This window comes from Pseudophryne corroboree, chromosome 1 (genome assembly GCF_028390025.1).
Source record: "Pseudophryne corroboree isolate aPseCor3 chromosome 1, aPseCor3.hap2, whole genome shotgun sequence".
Taxonomy (NCBI): domain Eukaryota; kingdom Metazoa; phylum Chordata; class Amphibia; order Anura; family Myobatrachidae; genus Pseudophryne; species Pseudophryne corroboree.
In genome coordinates this window covers 405,455,479-405,476,852 of record NC_086444.1, presented here as the reverse complement: position 1 = coordinate 405,476,852, position 21,374 = coordinate 405,455,479, and the positions used below count along the sequence as shown (strand labels likewise).

The 21,374-nt window shown below is 47.0% G+C and overlaps 1 protein-coding gene across 3 annotated transcripts in view; it reads left to right on the top strand.

The window, feature by feature from the left end:
* UBE3B (ubiquitin protein ligase E3B) overlaps positions 1–21,374 on the top strand; it is a 143,104-nt gene that overhangs the window by 47,272 nt on the left and 74,458 nt on the right. For all 3 annotated transcript variants that reach the window (XM_063913237.1, XM_063913235.1, XM_063913236.1), the window contains exons 11-13: positions 652–772; positions 7,312–7,489; positions 18,970–19,139. In XM_063913237.1, the coding sequence (XP_063769307.1) occupies positions 652–772; positions 7,312–7,489; positions 18,970–19,139 (469 nt within the window). The remainder of the gene's footprint in view (positions 1–651; positions 773–7,311; positions 7,490–18,969; positions 19,140–21,374) is intronic.

Here is a 21,374-nt window from a genome sequence, read left to right as displayed (position 1 = left end):
TAGGTGCAGGGTGCAAGAGTGAACACTATGGGGGTATCCAATTATGTGCTCTAGTTTTTCGATCCAAAAAACAAACAAACGGGCTGATAGCATGATTTTTACCCGATAGTTATTATTGGGCTATCCAATTATAGCCCATTTTTGTCAGCCAAACTGTTTTCAATTTTCTGGCGATAACACATGGGACCCGGAATAAGTTCCAGGACCGATGTGTTATTGCGGCTTATCGGGGATTATACTTTGTGTGCCTGAGGCACGCAAAGCATGATCCCCCATAAGTGCCGGGTATCAGGACTAATTGAATATCCCCCGGCGAAACCATTATCTGCGGTAAATTACCAAAGCTAATTGGATACCAACCTGTTCAGGTGTATTCATTATTCACTGATACATTTACAATGATCCACAGGTGGAGTTAATTATTTCTATTGTGATACTGAGGAGATGTGTAAAACATGCACTGTTAGATGTCCGTGGGGACTGCACTTGGGAAACACTGCTAAAGAACATTTACTGTGCATTAAAGGGGTCAGCTTAGTGCAACTGGAAATTAAGTAGAAAAATACAAAAATGTATTCCACATACAGATGGATAAATTGCACATTCATGCTTTTTAAAATTATTTTTTACTGTTTTTCAATTTCATTTCAGCGTTTGTCAGTGATAGAATCTAATGGGCTCTTTCATAAATTCATTTTGTTCCTGAGTCGAGAAGAACAGTGTAGAGATGTGTGCATGTGTCTTGAAGGAAGCCACACCCTCTGCTTGCTAGGTATTGTTACTTGGTTTGTGTCTGTGTTATGAGAGATCCTACTATACGCAAACACACACTCACAGACCATGGGGTTGATGCAGAGTTGAAGTTATACCACATTGGGTAGCATAAAATATGAAAAATAATGCTTTCACATGCTCAGAAAATAGACCACTTACTAGAGCTGTGCACCGGAAATTTTTCGGGTTTTGGTTTTGGATTCGGTTCCGCGGCCGTGTTTTGGATTCGGACACGTTTTGGCAAAACGTCCCTGAATTTTTTTTGTCTGATTCAGGTGTGTTTTGGATTCGGGTGTTTTAAAAAAAAAAAAACCCTCAGAAACAACTTAAATCATAGAATTTGGGGGTCATTTTGATCCCATAGTATTATTAACCTCAATAACCATAATTTACACTAATTTCCAGTCTATTCTGAACACCTCACAATATTATTTTTAGTCCTAAAATTTGCACAGAGGTCGCTGGATGACTAAGCTAAGTGACCCAAGTGGGCGGCACAAACACCTGGCCCATCTAGGAGTGGCACTGCAGTGTCAGACAGGATGGCACTTAAAAAAATTAGCCCCAAACATCACATGATGCAGAGATTAAAAAAAACAAAAAAAACAAAAGAGGTGCAAGAGGGAATTGTCCTTGGGCCCTCCCACCCACCCTTATGTTGTATGAACAGGACATGCACACTTTAACAAACCCATCATTTCAGCCACAGGGTCTGCCACACGACTGTGGCTGAAATGACTGGTTGGGTTGGGCCCTCACCAAAAAAGAAGCAATCAATCTCTCCTTGCACAAACTGGCTCTACAGAGGCAAGATGTCCACCTCCTCCTCATCGTCTGATTCATCACCCCTTTCACTGTGTACATCCCCCTCCTCACAGAGTATTATTAATTCGTCCCCACTGGAATCCACCATCTCAGGTCCCTGTGTACTTTCTCGAGGCAATTGCTGGTGAATGTCTCCACGGAGGAATTGATTATAATTCATTTTGATGAACATCATCTTCTCCACATTTTCTGGAAGTAACCTCGTACGCCGATTGCTGACAAGGTGACCGGCTGCGCTAAACACTCTTTCGGAGTACTCACTGGAGGGGGGCAACTTAGGTAAAATAAAGCAAGTTTGTGCAAGGGCCTCCAAATTGCCTCTTTTTCCTGCCAGTATACGTACGGACTGTCTGACGTGCTTACTTGGATGCGGTCACTCATATAATCCTCCACCATTCTTTCAATGGTGACAGAATCATATGCAGTGACAGTAGACGACATGTCAGTAATCGTTGGCAGGCCCTACAGTCCGGACCAGATGTCAGCACTCGCTCCAGACTGCCCTGCATCACTGCCAGCGGGTGGGCTCGGAATTCTTAGCCTTTTCCTTGCAGCCCCAGTTGCGGGAGAATGTGAAGGAGGAGCTGTTGACGGGTCACGTTCCGCTTGACTTGACAAGTGTCTCACAAGCAGGTCTTTGAACATGTGCAGACTTGTGTCTGCCGGAAAGAGAGATACAACGTAGGCTTTAAACCTAGGATCGAGCACGGTGGCCAAAATGTAGTTCTCTGATTTCAACAGATTGACCTCCGGTGAATCCTGGTTAAGCAAATTAAGGGCTCCATCCACAAGTCCCACATGCCTAGTGGAATCGCTCAGTTTTAGCTCCTCCTTCAATCTCTCCAGCTGCTTCTGCAAAAGCCTGATGAGGGAAATGACCTGACTCAGGCTGGCAGTGTCTGAACTGACTTCACGTGTGGCAAGTTCAAAGGGTTGCAGAACCTTACACAACGTTGAAATCATTCTCCACTGCGCTTGAGTCAGGTGCATTCCCCCTCCTTTGCCTATATCGTAGGCAGATGTATAGGCTTGAATGGCCTTTTGCTGCTCCTCTATCCTCTGAAGCATATAGAGGGTTGAATTCCACCTCGTTACCACCTCTTGCTTCAGATGATGGCGGGGCAGGTTCAGGAGTGTTTGCTGGTGCTCCAGTCTTCGGCACGTGGTGGCTGAATGCCGAAAGTGGCCCGCAATTCTTCGGCCACCGATAGCATCTCTTGTATGTGCAAAACATGGGACATGCTGGAATTTGCCCACATGTAATGCACGCACAATATTGGTGGCGTTGTCCGATGTCACAAATCCCCAGGAGAGTCCAATTGGGGTAAGCCATTCTGCGATAATGTTCCTCAGTTTCCGTAAGAGGTTGTCAACTGTGTGCCTATTACGGAAAGCGGTGATACAAAGCGTAGCCTGCCTAGGAACGAGTTGGCGTTTGCGAGATGCTGCTACTGGTGCCGCCGCTGCTGTTCTTGCTGCGGGAGGCAATACATCTACCCAGTGGGCTGTCACAGTCATATAGTCCTGAGTCTGCCCTGCTCCACTTGTCCACATGTCCGTGGTTAAGTGGACATTGGGTACAACTGCATTTTTTAGGACACTGGTGACTCTTTTTCTGACGTCTGTGTACATTCTCTGTATCACCTGCCTAGAGAAGTGGAACCTAGATGGTATTTCGTACCGGGGACACAGTACCTCAAGCAATTCTCTAATTCCCTGTGAATTAATAGTGGATACCGGACACACGTTTAACATCAACACAGCTGCCAAGACCTGAGTAATCCGCTTTGCAGCAGAATGACTGCTGTGATATTTTATCTTCCTCGCAAAGGACTGTTGGACAGTCAATTGCTTACTGGAAGTAGTACAAGTGGTCTTCCGACTGTCCCTCTGGGATGACGATCGACTCCTAGCAGCAACAACAGCAGCGCCAGCAGCAGTAGGCGTTACACTCAAGGATCCATCGGAGGAATCCCAGTTAGGAGAGGACTCGTCAGACTTGCCAGTGACATGGCCTGCAGGACTATTGGCGTTCCTGTGTAAGGAGGAAATTGACACTGAGGGAGTTGGTGGTGTGGTTTGCAGGAGCTTGGTTACAAGAGGAAGGGATTTAGTTGTTCGTGGACTGCTTCCGCTGTCACCCAAAGTTTTTGAACTTGTCAATGACTTCTGATGAATGCGCTCCAGGTGACGTATAAGGGAGGATGTTCCTAGGTGGTTAACGTCCTTACCCCTACTTATTACAGCTTGACGAAGGCAACACATGGCTTTACACCTGTTGTCCGCATTTCTGTTAAAATAATTCCACACCGAAGAGGTGATTTTTTTTGTAATTTGCATGTCAATGGCCATATTCATCCCACGGACAACAGGTGTCTCCCCGGGTGCCTTACTTAAACAAACCACCTCACCATCAGAATCCTCCTTGTCAATTTCCTCCTCAGCGCCAGCAACACCCATATCCTCATCCTGGTGTACTTCAACAGTGACATCTTCAATTTGACTATCAGGAACTGGACTGTGGGTGCTCCTTCCAGCACTTGCAGGGGGCGTGCAAATGGTGGAAGGCGCCACCTCTTCCCGTCCAGTGTTGGGAAGGTCAGGCATCGCAACCGACACAATTGGACTCTCCTTGGGGATTTGTGATTTAGAAGAACGCACAGTTCTTCGCTGTGCTTTTGCCATCTTAACTCTTTTCAGTTTTCTAGCGGGAGAATGAGTGCTTCCATCCTCATGTGAAGCTGAACCACTAGCCATGAACATAGGCCAGGGCCTCAGCCGTTCCTTGCCACTCCGTGTCGTAAATGGCATATTGGCAAGTTTACGCATCTCCTCAGACGTTTTTAATTTAGATTTTTGGGTCATTTTACTGAACTTTAGTTTTTGGGATTTTACATGCTCTCTACTATGACATTGGGCATCGGCCTTGGCAGATGACGTTGATGGCATTTCATCGTCTCGGCGATGACGAGTGGCAGCAGCTTCAGCACGAGGTGGAAGTGGATCTTGATCTTTCCCTATTTTACCCTCCACATTTTTGTTCTCCATTTTTTAATGTGTGGAATTATATGCTAGTACTAGTAATATATCAATAGCAATGGCCTACTGTACTGTACTATATATGTATACTGTTGGTCACCAAAATGCTGCACTGTAATACTATATATACTGCTCACAAAAATGCAGCACAGATATGGAATGGATACTTGCAGTGACACAGAGCTGCAAGATACAGCAATGGCCTACTGTACACAACTATATACTGTTGGGTCACCAAAATGCTGCACTGTGATACTATATATACTGCTCACAAAAATGCAGCACAGATATGGAATGTATACTTGCAGTGACACAGAGCTGCAAGATACAGCAATGGCCTACTGTACACAACTATATACTGTTGGGTCACCAAAATGCTGCACTGTAATACTATATATACTGCTCACAAAAATGCTGCACAGATATGGAATGGGTACTTGTAGTGACACAGAGCTGCAAGATACAGCAATGGCCTACTGTACACAACTATATACTATTGGGTCACCAAAATGGTGCACTGTAATACTATATATACTGCTCACAAAAATGCTGCACAGATATGGAATGGATACTTGCAGTGACACAGAGCTGCAAGATACAGCAATGGCCTACTGTACACAACTATATACTGTTGGGTCACCAAAATGCTGCACTGTAATACTATATATACTGCTCACAAAAATGCTGCACAGATATGGAATGGATACTTGCAGTGACACAGAGCTGCAAGATACAGCAATGGCCTACTGTACACAACTATATACTGTTGGGTCACCAAAATGCTGCACTGTAATACTATATATACTGCTCACAAAAATGCTGCGCAGATATGGAATGGATACTTGCAGTGATACAGAGCTGCAAGATACAGCAATGGCCTACTGTACACAACTATATACTGTTGGGTCACCAAAATACTGCACTGTAATACTATATATACTGCTCACAAAAATGCTGCGCAGATATGGAATGGATACTTGCAGTGATACAGAGCTGCAAAATACAGCAATGGCCTACTGTACACAACTATATACTATTGGGTCACCAAAATGCTGCACTGTAATACTATATATACTGCTCACAAAAATGCTGCACAGATATGGAATGGATACTTGCAGTGACACAGAGCTGCAAGATACAGCAATGGCCTACTGTACACAACTATATACTGTTGGGTCACCAAAATGCTGCACTGTAATACTATATATACTGCTCACAAAAATGCTGCACAGATATGGAATGGATACTTGCAGTGACACAGAGCTGCAAGATACAGCAATGGCCTACTGTACACAACTATACACTGTTGGGTCACCAAAATGCTACACTGTAATACTATATATACTGCTCACAAAAATGCTGCACAGATATGGAATGGATTCTTGCAGTGACACAGAGCTGCAAGATACAGCAATGGCCTACTGTACACAACTATATACTGTTGGGTCACCAAAATGCTGCACTGTAATACTATATATACTGCTCACAAAAATGCTGCGCAGATATGGAATGGATACTTGCAGTGACACAGAGCTGCAAGATACAGCAATGGCCTACTGTACTGTACTACTATAAGTATAATTATATACTGGTGGTCCCCAGTCCCCACAATAAAGCACACTGAGCACAGATATTTGCAGCACACTGAGCACAGATATGGAGCGTTTTCAGGTAGAGAACGTAGATATTTTCAGCACACTGAGCACAGATATGTGCAGCACACTGAGCACAGATTACGGAGCTTTTCAGGGAGAGAACGCAGCCACGTCCTGTCCGTTCAATCTCCAATGCACGAGTGAAAATGGCGGCGTTGCGCGGCTCTTTATATAGAATACGAATCTCGCAAGAATCCGACAGCGGGATAATGACGTTCGGGCGCATTTGGGTTAACCGAGCAAGGCGGGAAGATCCGAGGCTGCCTCGGACCCGTGTAAAAAGGGTGAAGTTCAGGGGGTTCGGATCTCGGAGAAGCGAACCCGCTCATCTCTACCACTTACATACAGTTGCAAGAAAAAGTATGTAAACCCTTTGGACTTTCCTGGATTTGTGCATAAATTGGTCATAAAATGTGTTCTGATCTTCACCTAAGTCACAACAATAGACAAACACAGTCTGCTGAAACTAATACCACACAAACAATTATATGTTCTCGTGTTTTTATTGAACACACCATGTAAACATTCACAGTGCACTGTATGCACTTCTGCAGTATTGCTTGCATCTGACTTTCACCTGCAGTCAGGACGGTGGAGGGACCATGGGGATCATTCTGACCTGAACGCTCGCTGCAGTTCTTCGCAGTGCAGCGTTCAGGTCAGAACGGGAGGGGGCGGCACAGCGGCGTTCGGCCGCCGTTTTGTGGGAGCGATCCGGCCAATGCAGGCGTGGCCTGGCCGTGCAGGGGGCAGGGAAGATGATCGTAGCTGTGCTAAATTTAGCACAGCTACGATCAGGTTGGAATGACCCCCAATGTTCTAATGGGATGTAGTTATGTGCTGACCAGCTACATCCCGCCCCCCTCTAAATCCCGACAGTCGGCATGCCGACTAGCAGGGACTAACATAGGAAATAACATGCCCGCAGCGAGAATAACGAGATTCTTGATTGTCAAATGTTTATAACCAGTAACTATAAAATGTATTTAATTGGATCACTTTCATTATTTTGCTTTAGGTAACCTTATCCACCTGGGCCATCTGACAGAGAAAGTTCTGGAGGAAGAAACGGGTCACTTTGTCAGCGTACTTACACAAATGTTATCATATTGCCAAAAATATGTGTCCCAGAAGAAGTCCAATCTTACACACTGGCACTCTGTCTTAGGCTGGTTCTCTCAGACTGTTGATTATGGGTATGTTGTCTCATGGGGGTCAATTCAATTAGCATTCACAGCAATATCACGAGTTCTTGCTTGCTGCCCATAGAGATGCCCAGGAAAATTAGCAATGTTCCTCCTACTGTAATGTCCAAATATGTCCATAGCCGAATGTCACAGCATATTAGGTGGCACATCGCTCCTAACTGAATCTGCCCTTTAGTGTCTAATTAACTAATCCATCTGTGGACAGACAGAATCTTCAGATTCCATACATAACATAACTTAGGTAATATGTTGCTTTCTCTTACGTCCTAGTGGATACTGGGGATCTGTACTTTAGTACCATGGGTATAGATTGGGTCCACTGGAGCCTGGCACTTTAAAATCTTTAGTGTGTGTATGTGTGTGCTGGCTCCTCCCCTCTATGCCCCTACTACCAGACTCAGTTTAGAAAAAAGTGCCCAAGTAGATGGGTGCATTTCTCTGGAGCTCCAGAGAGTTTCCTTTATTTTTTATTTTAGTTATTTTCAGGTAGCCCTGGTTGGCAACCAGGCTACCTGCTTTGTGGGACTTAGAGGGGGGACCGAACCAACCTCCTGAGGGTTAATGGTTCGTAATCCCAGCTGACAGGACACCGAGCTCCTGAGGTGCTAATTACACATCATTGGTATGTGTGCCCATGCCAGCAGCTAGCCGCCACCCTCTAACAGATAGTGAAGATCAAGGTGCAGTGAGTGTTACACCGGGGTCCCGGTTAGTGATTCCCCGATGCAGTTTTGGCGGCATGTTGCGCGGCGGTCACGGGCCACGAGCTGCGGTGCCCGCCGATGACAAAACTGGCTCTCCTCCGCAGTGCTCACTGTGAAACAAGGCTTTGTGTGTACTGTTATGGTTTTACTGTGTATTAACATGGCCAGTATAATAAAACAAACATCAGGGACCGCGCGCCATTGCAAGGGCTGGGGCTTCCCGGAGCGGGACCAAGGCGGGAAGGCGCCATTTCCTGCTGCGGTGGATCATACAGGCCTCTGGGGACCCATGCTGTTACAGACTTCTGTCCTGGTACCAGGGGATCATAGCAGGGGGGGGGAGCTCTCCAGCGGCACTTATATCAGGTTGTACACTTAAATTCACACACTGGGCAGCTGTGTTCTGTGTGCTGGTCTCCGTTTCTTCAGTGTTTTCTCTATCGTCCTAGTGGATGCTGGGGTTCCTGAAAGGACCATGGGGAATAGCGGCTCCGCAGGAGACAGGGCACAAAAGTAAAGCTTTCCGATCAGGTGGTGTGCACTGGCTCCTCCCCCTATGACCCTCCTCCAGACTCCAGTTAGATTTTTGTGCCCGGCCGAGAAGGGTGCAATTCTAGGTGGCTCTCCTAAAGAGCTGCTTAGAGAAAGTTTAGCTTAGGTTTTTTATTTTACAGTGAGTCCTGCTGGCAACAGGATCACTGCAACGAGGGACAGAGGGGAGAAGAAGTGAACTCACCTGCGTGCAGGATGGATTGGCTTCTTGGCTACTGGACATTAGCTCCAGAGGGACGATCACAGGTACAGCCTGGATGGTCACCGGAGCCGCGCCGCCGGCCCCCTTGCAGATGCTGAAGTAAGAAGAGGTCCAGAATCGGCGGCTGAAGACCCTTGCAGTCTTCTAAAGGTAGCGCACAGCACTGCAGCTGTGCGCCATTTTCCTCTCAGCACACTTCACACGCAGTCACTGAGGGTGCAGGGCGCTGGGGGGGGGCGCCCTGGGAGGCAAATGTAAACCTATATACTGGCTAAAAATACCTCACATATAGCCCCCAGAGGCTATATGGAGATATTTAACCCCTGCCAAACTTCACTAAAGAGCGGGAGACGAGCCCGCCGGAAAAGGGGCGGGGCCTATCTCCTCAGCACACAGCGCCATTTTCTCTCACAGAAAGGCTGGAGAGAAGGCTCCCAGGCTCTCCCCTGCACTGCACTACAGAAACAGGGTTTAAACAGAGAGGGGGGGCACTAATTGGCGATATAAATATATATATAAAGATGCTATTAGGGAGAAACACTTATATAAGGTTGTCCCTATGTAATTATAGCGTTTTTTTGGTGTGTGCTGGCAAACTCTCCCTCTGTCTCTCCAAAGGGCTAGTGGGTCCTGTCCTCTGTCAGAGCATTCCAGGTGTGTGTGCTGTGTGTCGGTACGTGTGTGTCGACATGTATGAGGACGATGTTGGAGGAGGCGGAGAAATTGCCTGTAAGGGTGATGTCACTCTCTAGGGAGTCGACACCGGAATGGATGGCTTACTTAGGGAATTACGTGAGAATGTCAACACGCTGCAAGGTCGGTTGACGACATGAGACGGCCGACAAACAATTAGTACCGGTCCAGGCGTCTCAGAAACACCGTCAGGGGTTTTAAAAACAAAAACAAAAAAAAAACGCCCATTTACCTCAGTCGGTCGACACAGACACAGACACGGACACTGAATCAACAAACGTATTCCTCATTAGGGCCACACGTTAAGGGCAATGAAGGAGGTGTTACATATTTCTGATACTACAAGTACCACAAAAGATGGGTATTATGTGGAAGTGAAAAAACTACCTGTAGTTTTTCCTGAATCAGATAAAATAAAATGAAGTGTGTGATGATGCGTGGGTTTACCCCGATAGCAAATATTGGCGTTATACCCTTTCCCGCCAGAAGTTAGGGCGCGTTGGGAAACACCCCTTAGGGTGGATAAGGCGCTCACACGCTTATCAAGTGGCGTTACCGTCTCCAGATACGGCCGCCCTCAAGGAGCCAGCTGATAGGCAGCTGGAAAAATATCCTAAAAAGTATATACACACATACGGTGGTTATACTGCGACCAGCGATCGCCATCAGCCTGGAGATGCAGTGCTGGGTTGGCTTGGTCGAATTCCCTGACTAAAAATATTTTATTGATATAGAGCATTTAATAGGATGCATTCTATATATATACTGTATGCGAGATGCACAGAGGGATATTTGCACTCTGGCATCAAGATAAGTGCGTTGTCCATATCTCCCAGAAGATGTCATGGACACGACAGTGGTCAGGTGATACAGATCCCATACGGCACATGGAAGTATTGCCGTATAAAGGGAGGGAGTTATTTGGGGTCGGTCCATCGGACCTGGGGGCCACGACTACAGCTGGGAAATCCAACCTTTTTACCCCAAGTTACATCTCAGCAGAAAAAGACACTGTCTTTTCAGCCTCAATCCTTCCGTTCCCATGTGGGCAAGCGGGCAAAAGGCCAGTCATATCTGCCCAGACATAGAGGAAAGGGAAGTAGACTGCAGCAGGCAGCCCCTTCCCAGGAAAAGAAGCCCTCCACCAGTGGGGGGGTAGTCTCAAGAGTCTCAGCGCGCAGTGGGATCACTCGCAAGTTGACCCCTAGATCGTACAAGTATTATCCCAGGGGTACAGATTGGAGAGTCGAGACATTTTTTCCTCGCAGGTTCCTGAAGCCTGCTTTACCAACGGCTCCCTCCGACAGGGAGGCAGTATTGGAAAAAAATTCACAAGCTGTATTTCCAGCAGGTGATAATCAAAGTACCCCTCCTACAACAAGGAAAAGGGTATTAGTCTTCCACACTATATTGTGGTACTGAAGCCAGAAGGCTTGGTGAGACATAGTCTAAATCTGAAATCTTTGAACACTTACATAAAAAGGTTCAAATCAAGATGGAGTCACTCAAAGCAGTGATAGAGAACCGGAAAAAAGGGGACTATATGGTGTCCCTGGACATCAAGGATTACCTACATGTCCAAATTTGCCCTTCTCAACAAGGGTACCTCTGGTTCGTGATACAGAACTGTCAATATCAGTTTCAGACGCTGCCGTTGAATTATCCACGGCACCCCGGGCCTTTACCAAGGTAATGGCCGAAAAGATGATTCTTAAAAGAAGAAAGGCATCTTAATTATCCCTTATTTGGACGATATCCTGAAAGGGGCAAGTTTCCAGAGAACAGTTGGAGGTCGGAAAAGAACTATCTAAAGTAGTTCTACGACAGCACGAGTGGATTCTAAATATTCCAAAAATCGCAGCTGTTTTCCGATGATACGTCTGCTGTTCCTAGGAATGATTCTGGGCATAGTCCAGAAAGAGGTATTTCTCCTGGAGGGGAAAGCCAGGGAGTTATCCGACCTAGTCAGAAACCTCCTAAAACCAGGCCAAGTATCAGTGCATCAATGCACAGGAGTCCTGGGAAAAATGGTGGCTTCTTACGAAGCGATTCCATTCGGCAGATCTCACGCAAAAACTTTTCAGGGGGATTTGCTGGACGAATGGTCCGGATCGCATCTTCAGATGCATCAGCGGATAACCCTGTCTCCAAGGACAAGGGTGTCTCTTCTGTGGGGGCTGCAGAGTGCTCATCTTCTAGAGGACAGCACATTCAGCATTCAGGACTGTGTTCTGGTGACCACGGATGCCAGCCTGAGAGGCTGGGGAACAGTCACACAGGGAAGAAATTTCCAAGGAAGTGTGGTCAAGTCTGGAGATTTCTCTCCACATGAATATACTGGAGCTAAGGGCAATGTACGATGCTCTGAGCCTAGGAAGAACTCTGCTTCAAAGTCAACCGGTGCTGATCCAGTAGGACATCATCATGGCAGTCGCCCACGTAAACAGACGGGGCGGCACAAGAAGCAGGAGGGCAATGACAGCAAGGATTCTTCGCTGGGCGAAAGATCATGTGATAACACTGTCAGCAGTGTTCATTCCGGGAGTGGACAACTAGGAAGATTTCCTCAGCATGAATGAATTTCACCCGGAAAAGTGGGAACTTCATCTGGAAGTTTCCACATGTTTGTAAACCGTTGGGAAAGACCAAAGGTGGTTATGATGGCGTCTCACATGAAGCGCCAGGTCTAGAGACCCTCAGGCAATAGCTGGGACGCTCTGGTAACACCGTGGGTGTACCAGTCGGTGTATGTGTTCCCTCCTCTGCCTTTCATACCCAGTGTATGGAGAATGATAGGAAGGAGAGGAGTAAGAACTATACTCGTGGCTCCGGTTTGGCCAAGAAGAACTTGGTACCCGGAACTTCAAGAGATACTAGAAAGGATCTTGATTCAGCAAGAATCATGTCTGTTCCATGACTTACCGCAGCTGCGTTGACGCCAGGGCGGGTGAACGCCGGATCCTAAGGGAAAAAGGCATTCCGGAAGAGGTCATCCCTACCCTGGTCAGAACCAGGAAGGAGGTGACCGCACAACATTATCACCGCTTAGGTGAAAATATGTTCCATGGTGTGAGGCCAGGAAGGCTCCACGGAAGAATTTCAACTAGGTTAATTCCTACATTTCCTGCAAACAGGAGTGTATATGGGTCTCAAATTGGGGTCCATTAAGGTTCAAATTTCGACCGGTCGATTTTCTTCCAGAAAGAAATTGGCTTCAGTTCCTGAAGTCCAGAAGTTGTTAAGGGAGTACTGCATATACAACCCCCTTTTGATGTCTCCAGTGGCACTGGGCGATCTCAACGTAGTTTGGGATTCCTAAAATCACATTGGTTTAAACAACTCAAATCTGTGGATTTGATATATCTCACATGGAAAGTGACCATGCTGTTGGTCCTGGCCTCGGCCAGGCGAGTGTCAGAATTGGCGGCTTTATCTCATAAAGCCATATCTGATTGTCCATTCGGACAGAGCAAAGCTGTGGACTCGTCCCCAGTTTCTCCCTAAGGTGGTGTCAGCGTTTCACCTGAACCAGCTTATTGTGGTACCTGCGGCTACTAGGGACTTGGAGGACTCCAAGTTGCTGGATGTTGTCAGGGCCTTGAAAATATAGTTTCCAGGTCGGCTGGAGTCAGGAATTCTGACTTGCTGTTTATCCTGTGTGCACCCAACAAGCTGGGTGCTCCTGCTTCTAAGCAGACTATTGCTCGTTGGATTTGTAGTACAATTCAGCTTGCACATTCTGTGGCAGGCTTGCCACAGCAAAAAATATGTAAATGCCCATTCCACAAGGAAGGTGGGCTCATCTTGGGCGGCTGCCCGAGGGGTCTCGGCATTACAACTCTGCCGAGCAGCTACGTGGTCAGGGGAGAACACGTTTGTAAAATTCTACAAATTTGATACCCTGGCAAAAGAGGACCTGGAGTTCTCTCATTCGGTGCTGCAGAGTCATCCGCACTCTCCCGCCCGTTTGGGAGCTTTGGTATAATCCCCATGGTCCTTTCAGGAACCCCAGCATCCACTAGGACGATAGAGAAAATAAGAATTTACTTACCGATAATTCTATTTCTCGGAGTCCGTAGTGGATGCTGGGCGCCCATCCCAAGTGCGGATTATCTGCAATACTTGTACATAGTTATTGCTAACTAAATCGGGTTAGTGTTATTGTGAGCCATCTTTTCAGAGGCTCCCCTGTTATCATACTGTTAACTGGGTTCAGATCACAGGTTGTACAGTGTGATTGGTGTGGCTGGTATGAGTCTTACCCGGGATTCAAAATTCCTCCCTTATTGTGTACGCTCGTCCGGGCACAGTATCTAACTGGAGTCTGGAGGAGGGTCATAGGGGGAGGAGCCAGTGCACACCACCTGATCGGAAAGCTTTACTTTTGTGCCCTGTCTCCTGCGGAGCCGCTATTCCCCATGGTCCTTTCAGGAACCCCAGCATCCACTACGGACTCCGAGAAATAGAATTATCGGTAAGTAAATTCTTATTTTCAGTGAGCTGCCCTGTATTTTCAGTTGTGTAAATATGTCTGTGGACATGGTTATGTGTGCTAAGAAAACCAACTAGCAGCGCTAATAAAACAATTAGTAGAATAGAAGGATTGAGTACTGATTCATAATATTTAATCAAACATGAAATTATTCACTAGCACAATAAAAAAATAAAAATAAATAGGAATAAAAAAAATCTGACAATTACTATAAAAGATTACTATAAAAGAGAGGGGTCATGGTTATAGCTGCCTGATTTGTGTGTAGTCCGTTCCTGATTATTATAGACCGGATAGCAAACAGATGAATAGTCGTCCCTGGACTGACAGCGCAGTCATAGGATTAGAAGTTATTTACCACAATTGGCCGCTGGAGGAAATAGTCCCTTAAAGTAGTGATTGCGGGTCCTCACTGCATCGCGGTATCCTCCTTAATTGGAAAAGAGTAGTGGTAGTTCTGTTGATGAAAGTTCGTGCAATAATTTGGCTCAGCACAATGTCCAGTCCTGGTCCGGATACACAAAGGCAGCAATTCTCATATAAGTAGTGACCCCAAAAGCTTGTGTGCTGACGCGTTTCGCTGCACGTCCTGCAGCTTTATCAACTACCACTACTCTTTTCCAATTAAGGAGGATACCGCGATGCAGTGAGGACCCGCAATCACTACTTTAAGGGACTATTTCCTCCAGCGGCCAATTGTGGTAAATAACTTCTAATCCTATGACTGCGCTGTCAGTCCAGGGACGACTATTCATCTGTTTGCTATCCAGTCTATAATAATCAGGAACGGACTACACACAAATCAGGCAGCTATAACCATGACCCCTCTCTTTTATAGTAATCTTTTATAGTAATTGTCAGATTTTTTTATTCCTATTTTTTTTATTTTTTTATTATTGTGCTAGTGAATAATTTCATGTTTGATTAAATATTATGAATCAGTACTCAATCCATCTATTCTACTAATTGTTTTATTAGCGCTGCTAGTTGGTTTTCTTTGCTCGTGTTTGGTATTGGGGGTGACTTACCCAATTTTATAGCAGCAGCTTTTGAGCAACAGTACATATAAGCGCCCGATCTTTTTATCTTATTGATAGAATCCTTTTTTGCCATGGTTATGTGTGCTGCTTGTAACTCTACCCCTTCATCAGCAGGGTCCCTCATGTGTGAACAATGCTCCTTATCTACACAGGGACACAGGGGGTCATTCTGACCTGATCGCACGCTTCCGTTCATCGCATCGGAGGATCAGGTCAGAAGTGCACATGCGCCGGCGCATGGCTGACAGCCGACGGCTGTCGTTTCCTAGCGATCGCCTCTACCTTATTGACCGGCAGAGGCGGTCGCTGGGAGGGAGGGGGCGGCATGGTGGCGTTTGTCCACCGTTTTGTGGGCGCGCTCCAGCCAACGAAGACGTGGATGGACCATGCGGGGGGCGGGCCGCTGTGCTGGACGGGAGCTACTCCTGAAGTGCAAAATGCTATTGTACTTCTGCGGTGGGAGGGCAGGCCTGACATGTGGGGCGGTCCCGTATCTGCGGGCAAGATGGAAACCCTGCGGGGCAGTGCTGTCCGATCTAGAGGAGGGGGAATTTCTGGTATCCCTTGATGTCAAGGATGCTTACCTGCACATTCCCATGTGGCCCTCTCATCAGGCTTTCTTCAGGTTCGCCATCTTGGATGACCACTTCCAGTTTCAGGCCTTGCCCTTTGGTCTGTCCACAGCTCCGAGGGTCTTCACCAAGGTTATGGCGGAGATGATGCTGCAACTGCGTATGATGGGAGTCAACATAGTCCCCTACTTGGACGATCTCCTGATAAAGGCTATGTCCAGGGAGCATCTATTGCATAACATCAATGTGACGACTCTCCTGCTTACGGATCATGGGTGGATCCTAAATTTCCAGAAATCTCACCTGGAACCGACCCAACGTCTCCAATTCCTGGGAATGATACTGGATACAGTGTCTCAAAAGGTGTTTCTTCCGATGGAAAAGGCCTTGGCTATTCAGGCTTTAGTCCGCTCAGTGCTCCGTCCTCGCAAGGTGTCCATCCATCTTTGCATACGTTTGCTGGGCAAGTTGGTTGCTGCTTACAAGGCAATCCAATACGGCAGATTTAATGCCCGGCCATTTCAGCTGGATCTGCTGGACAAATGGTCGGGGTCTCACCTTCACATGCATCAGGAAGTGACCTTATCTCCAAAAGCCAGGATTTCTCTATTATGGTTGCTTCAAGCTCCTCACCTGGTAGAAGGCAGGAATTTCAATAACCACTCGTGGATTCTACTGACGACGGATGCCAGCCTCCCGGGTTGGGAGGCTGTGACCCAAGGGGCCCAGTTCCAGGGGATATGGTCAGTTCAGGAATCTGCTCTACCGATAAACAATTTACAATGCTCTTCTGCAAGCTTCCCATCTCCTGAAGGATCAGGCGATCCAGGTTCAATCGCACAACGCCGTGGCATACATAAACCGACAAGGGGGAACAAAAAGCAGAGCGGCGATGCGAGAAGTGTCAAGAATACTTGTCTGGGCGGAGGCCAACTCAAGGGCCATCTCAGCCATATTCATTCCAGGAGTGAACAACTGAAAAGCGGACTTCCTCAGCAGACACGATCTCCATCCGGAGGAATGGGGCCTACATCCCCAGGTGTTTCAACAGTTAATTCATCGGTGGGGCTGTCCGCAGATAGATCTGATGGCTTCTCATCTCAACAAGAAGCTAGGCCGTTACTGTTCCAGAACGAGGGATCCACAGGCTGTAGCAGTGGACACGCTGACGTCACCATGGATGTACCAGTTTGTGTACCTGTTCCCTCCTCTACCGCTAATCCCAAGGGTTCTAAAAAGACTAAGAAGGGAAAGTGTTCAAGCAATTCTAATTACCCCTGATTGGCCTCGACGGGCGTGGTGCTCGGACCTCCTATCCATTGCTCTGGAGGATCCCTGGCCTCTGCTGCTCCAAAAGGATCTTCTTCAACGCGGTCCGTTCATCTATCCAGATTCACAGCGGCTACGTTTGATGGCTTGGAAGTTGAGAGGGAGATTCTAGTAAGAAAAGGTCTTCCCTCCCGGGTTATTTCCACCATGGTCCAGGCCAGGAAGATGGTTACGTCAAAACATTATCATCATATCTGGAAAAAGTATGTTTCCTGGTGTGAAAGTAGAAAGGTGTCTCCCTATGGAATTTAGAATTGGTCGTTTTCTATTTTTTCTTCAAGTGGGAGTGGATATTGGCCTACGTTTAGGCTCCATCAAAGTCCAGATTTCAGCGCTCTCTATTTTCTTCCAGAAACAACTTGCCATGTTGCCGGAAGTACAAATTTGCCTAAAAGGATTTCTTCATATACAACCACCCTTCGTGCCTCCCACGGCTCCTTGGGATCTTAATGTGGTTCTTTCCTTTCTTCAGTCAGACTGGTTTGAACCCTTACATAGGGTGGAGTTAAAATTTCTCACCTGGAAGACGGTGATGTTAGTATTGGCATCTGCCAGACGTGCCTCTGAATAAGGGGCCTTATCCTGTAAGAGCCCTTCTTTGATTTTTCATGAAGACAGGGCGGAACTCAAGACCCGTCCTCTGTTTTTGCCAAAAGTGGTTTCAGCTTTTACTGTCAATCAACCCACTGTGGTTCCAATGTTGTCTGACTCTTCTGTTGGTCCTGAGTACTTGGATGTGGTGAAGGCTCTAAAGATTTATGTCAGACGGATGGCTCGTCATCGGAAATCTGACTCGCTGTTTGTCCTTTATGATGCCACCAAGATTGGTCGTCCGGCTTCTAAGCAATCAATTGCTCGTTGGCTCAGGTTGACCATTCAACAAGCTTATACTTCGGCGGCTCTGCCTTTGCTGACGTCTATTCAGGCCCACTTGACAAGATCTGTGGGCTCTTCCTGGGCAGCTGCCCAGGATGTCTCGGCCTTACAGTTGTGCCAAGCTGCTACTTGGTCTGGTTCGAACACCTTTGTTAAGTTCTGTCGGTTCGACACCTTGGCCAAGGATGACCTTCTGTTTGCTCAGGCGGTGTTACAGGGGTCTCGGCACTCTCCCACCCATTTGGGAGCTTTGGGACTTCCCCATGGTACTAAAGTATAGATCCCCAGTATCCACTAGGACGTAAGAGAAAATAGGAATTTAATACCTACCGGTAAATCCTTTTCTCCTTGTCCGTAGTGGATACTGGGCGCCCGCCTCAGTGCTTCGATTCCTGCTTACCTGAGTAAGTATTTGGTTGGCCAGCCGTTGCGGTCCCTTTATGTTTTTGGGATATTTTGCTATCCTGGTTTGGTTGATGTTGCTATCCTCTGTTCTGGTTAGCGCCCTCCTTTTGGTTTTGGTTGTGTGTTGGCTTGTTGCCTCACCGCTGTTGGATTTGTTCTTCTCTCATGGTATGTCCTTCTCCTCGGGCACAGTTATCCTAGACTGAGTCTGGTAGGAGGGGCATAGAGGAAAGGAGCCCGTACACACATACACACACTAAAGGTTTGAAAGTGCCAGGCTCCAGTGGACCCGATCTATACCCATGGTACGTAAGTACAGATCCTCAGTATCCACTACGGACTAGGAGAAAAGGAATTACCGGTAGGTATTAAATTCCTATTTTTGGGGGGCAAAACTTGAATTTATTCACTCTTGTTCTCTCTAATTCCCTTCTCTTTCTCTCTACTCCTCTTCTTTCTCTCTCTCTCTCTCCTCTCCTCCTCCTCCCCCCCCCCCCCCCCCGCTCGTCTCCCCTCTCTTTTCCTTCGTTTTTTATTTCCCTCTCTTCGTTTTGTGAATGTGTTTTCCTTAGGTTATTTTTTATCTCTTGTATCTTGTTCTAGGCTCAATGAGTCAATGCCTTTACTCACCAAGCAGCTTCAGCATCTGTGGGGTGTCCATATGATCAGAATTTTATTTCGAGAAGTCCTTAGTAAGAAATTAGCAGAGAATCATGAGGTGTCTCTTGTGACCACATCAAGCTCCTCCCCACAAAACAACCTGCCCATGAAGAGTGAGTTCTTCAGTGAAAATGGAGCAGATGCATGGTTTGAATGTCTCTTGTCATTGTACTTGGCCACTCCGTATAAATATGAGGAAACCGGAATATGGTGATTTTTAGATTCTGTTATCCTATAATTCCGAATTTTTAGTTGTCACCTGATCTCATAATGACGCAGGCTAATCAATCAATCTTTTTTCATGAGACTCTACAAGTACAGTATGTGAATGCAGGCATAAATTTGGGGTTCACTATGGTATGCCGGGGGTCGGGCTCCCGGCGACCAGCATACCGGCGCCGGGAGCCCGACCGCCGACTTACCCACAGTGTGGTGAGCGCAAATGAGCCCCTTGCGGGCTCGCCGCGATACGCGCGCCACGCTATTTTATTCTCCCTCCAGGGGGGTCGTGGACCCCCACGAGGGAGAATAAGTGTCGGTATGCCGGCTGTCGGGATCCCGGCGCCGGTATACTGTGCGCCGGGATCCCATCAGTCGGCATACTGAAGACCACCCATAAATTTGGTGTTATTGTTCCATTTTTGCCAGCTCGATAGACACATTATCACTGATATCTATAGGAAGAGAGTGGTGATATGCATACATTAGTCTTATTAAGATGGATGAGGTGGCAACCTCCTCTCTCTATATACTTTTACCAAATGTTACAGATTCAATGTCTTTTAGTTTGAAGACACCAGTATGTGGAAGAAGGCTTTCCTCAGCGGCGTGTAAGTGTACCCTTCCCTAAGAGCAGCTATGGGATGTCACCGGGGTCCAGTGTCCCCCATAAAATTATAGATCAAATAGGATGTTTTGATTTACTGTAATCAATTTCTTTGAATCCACTTGGGGGACACTGCAAACACAACAGCTAAAGAATGGGTGGGAAGGCAATACCTCCCAATGGATTCAGAGAAATTTAATTTACGGGAAGTAGATAAATCCTATTTTCTCTTGCAGCAAGGGTGGGGGACACTGTACTATGAGATTGTAGGTTGGCACTTAAACTACTGTAACTGTACAATCTAAGCTCCTTCCCTCTGCAACCCCAGAATTCCAGTTTTTTTTTAGGTGCCTCCAGGAGTAGGGCACGTTTTGGGATTCTGCTGCTTGGCCTCTTGTATAGTTTGTTCCTTTATGTGTTTTTTGCAACTTTTCTTTTTTTCTTTTTAGTGAGGTGCTGTTCGCAGCTTATAGCATCAGACAGCGAGGGGGATGCAGCAGCTGTTCGCAGCTTCTGGAGAGCTGAATGGCACCGCTCCCTATTTGCCCCCTTTGATTTCAGACACACTGGACCCGGGGCAGATATATTAAGCCTAATGAAGTGATAAGTGGAAGGTGATAATGAATCAGCAAATTAGCTCCTATCTGTAATTTTTCAAACTTATAATAATTGGCTGCAGTCTTATCAACTTCCAATTATCACTGCTTTATCACTTCTCCAGGCTTAATACATCTGACCCTCTAACCCTTTTAGAGGGGGCAGGATTGCAGCGCTGTCAATGCCACAGACATTATAGGTATTAGTGCAGCTTCCCATAGGGAGAGCACACACAGGCAGCCCTAGATGCGGGCAACACCAGTGTTTTCCCCGGTGGAGGGGGAAGTACACTGGTTGGCTCAGAGTGGCAGGCGCTGTGCGGGAGGTGCGCTGCCAGTGGGGACCCCTCACAGCTCCCCGGTTCCCTGTGCATGCCAGGAATGACAGTATTCGCCCTCACCCTTTTACAGTGTCCCATGTGGCTGCCCTGTCCTGGAAGGCAGGGGACAAACCAATATTCCTGGGTCCAGGGGTAGGTGAAACTCCCTGCGCCACAATCACACACACAGGCAAGCCGGCTATTGTGCACACAAAATGTGTTCCTCTCTCAGGGGAGTAGCACATTCAGATACTCCGGGCGAAGCCTACTGCGGCTTGTCTCCCCTGTCTTTCCTACTATGGAGCAGCACCTAGAAGGGGCAATGAGGAACTTTCTGGACCATGCAAGTGGCACTTGTGGCTGGTTCAAGTGTCTCCTCGGCTCAGGAAGGCTATGTATTTGACTTATTTTTAATTCTATTATTGCCTCTGCTATTTCTGCAGAAGTGTGCAGTTGCTCAGTAACCTGTGATGTTATTAGCGATGTCTAGCAATTTGTCAGCCGCTGTACATGGTGTGGTCGCATGGGGACAAGAACAGACGGAGCAAAACCCATTAAAAAAAATGCTACTATGACTGTTTTTCACTTGCAGCCACTGTCATTGCC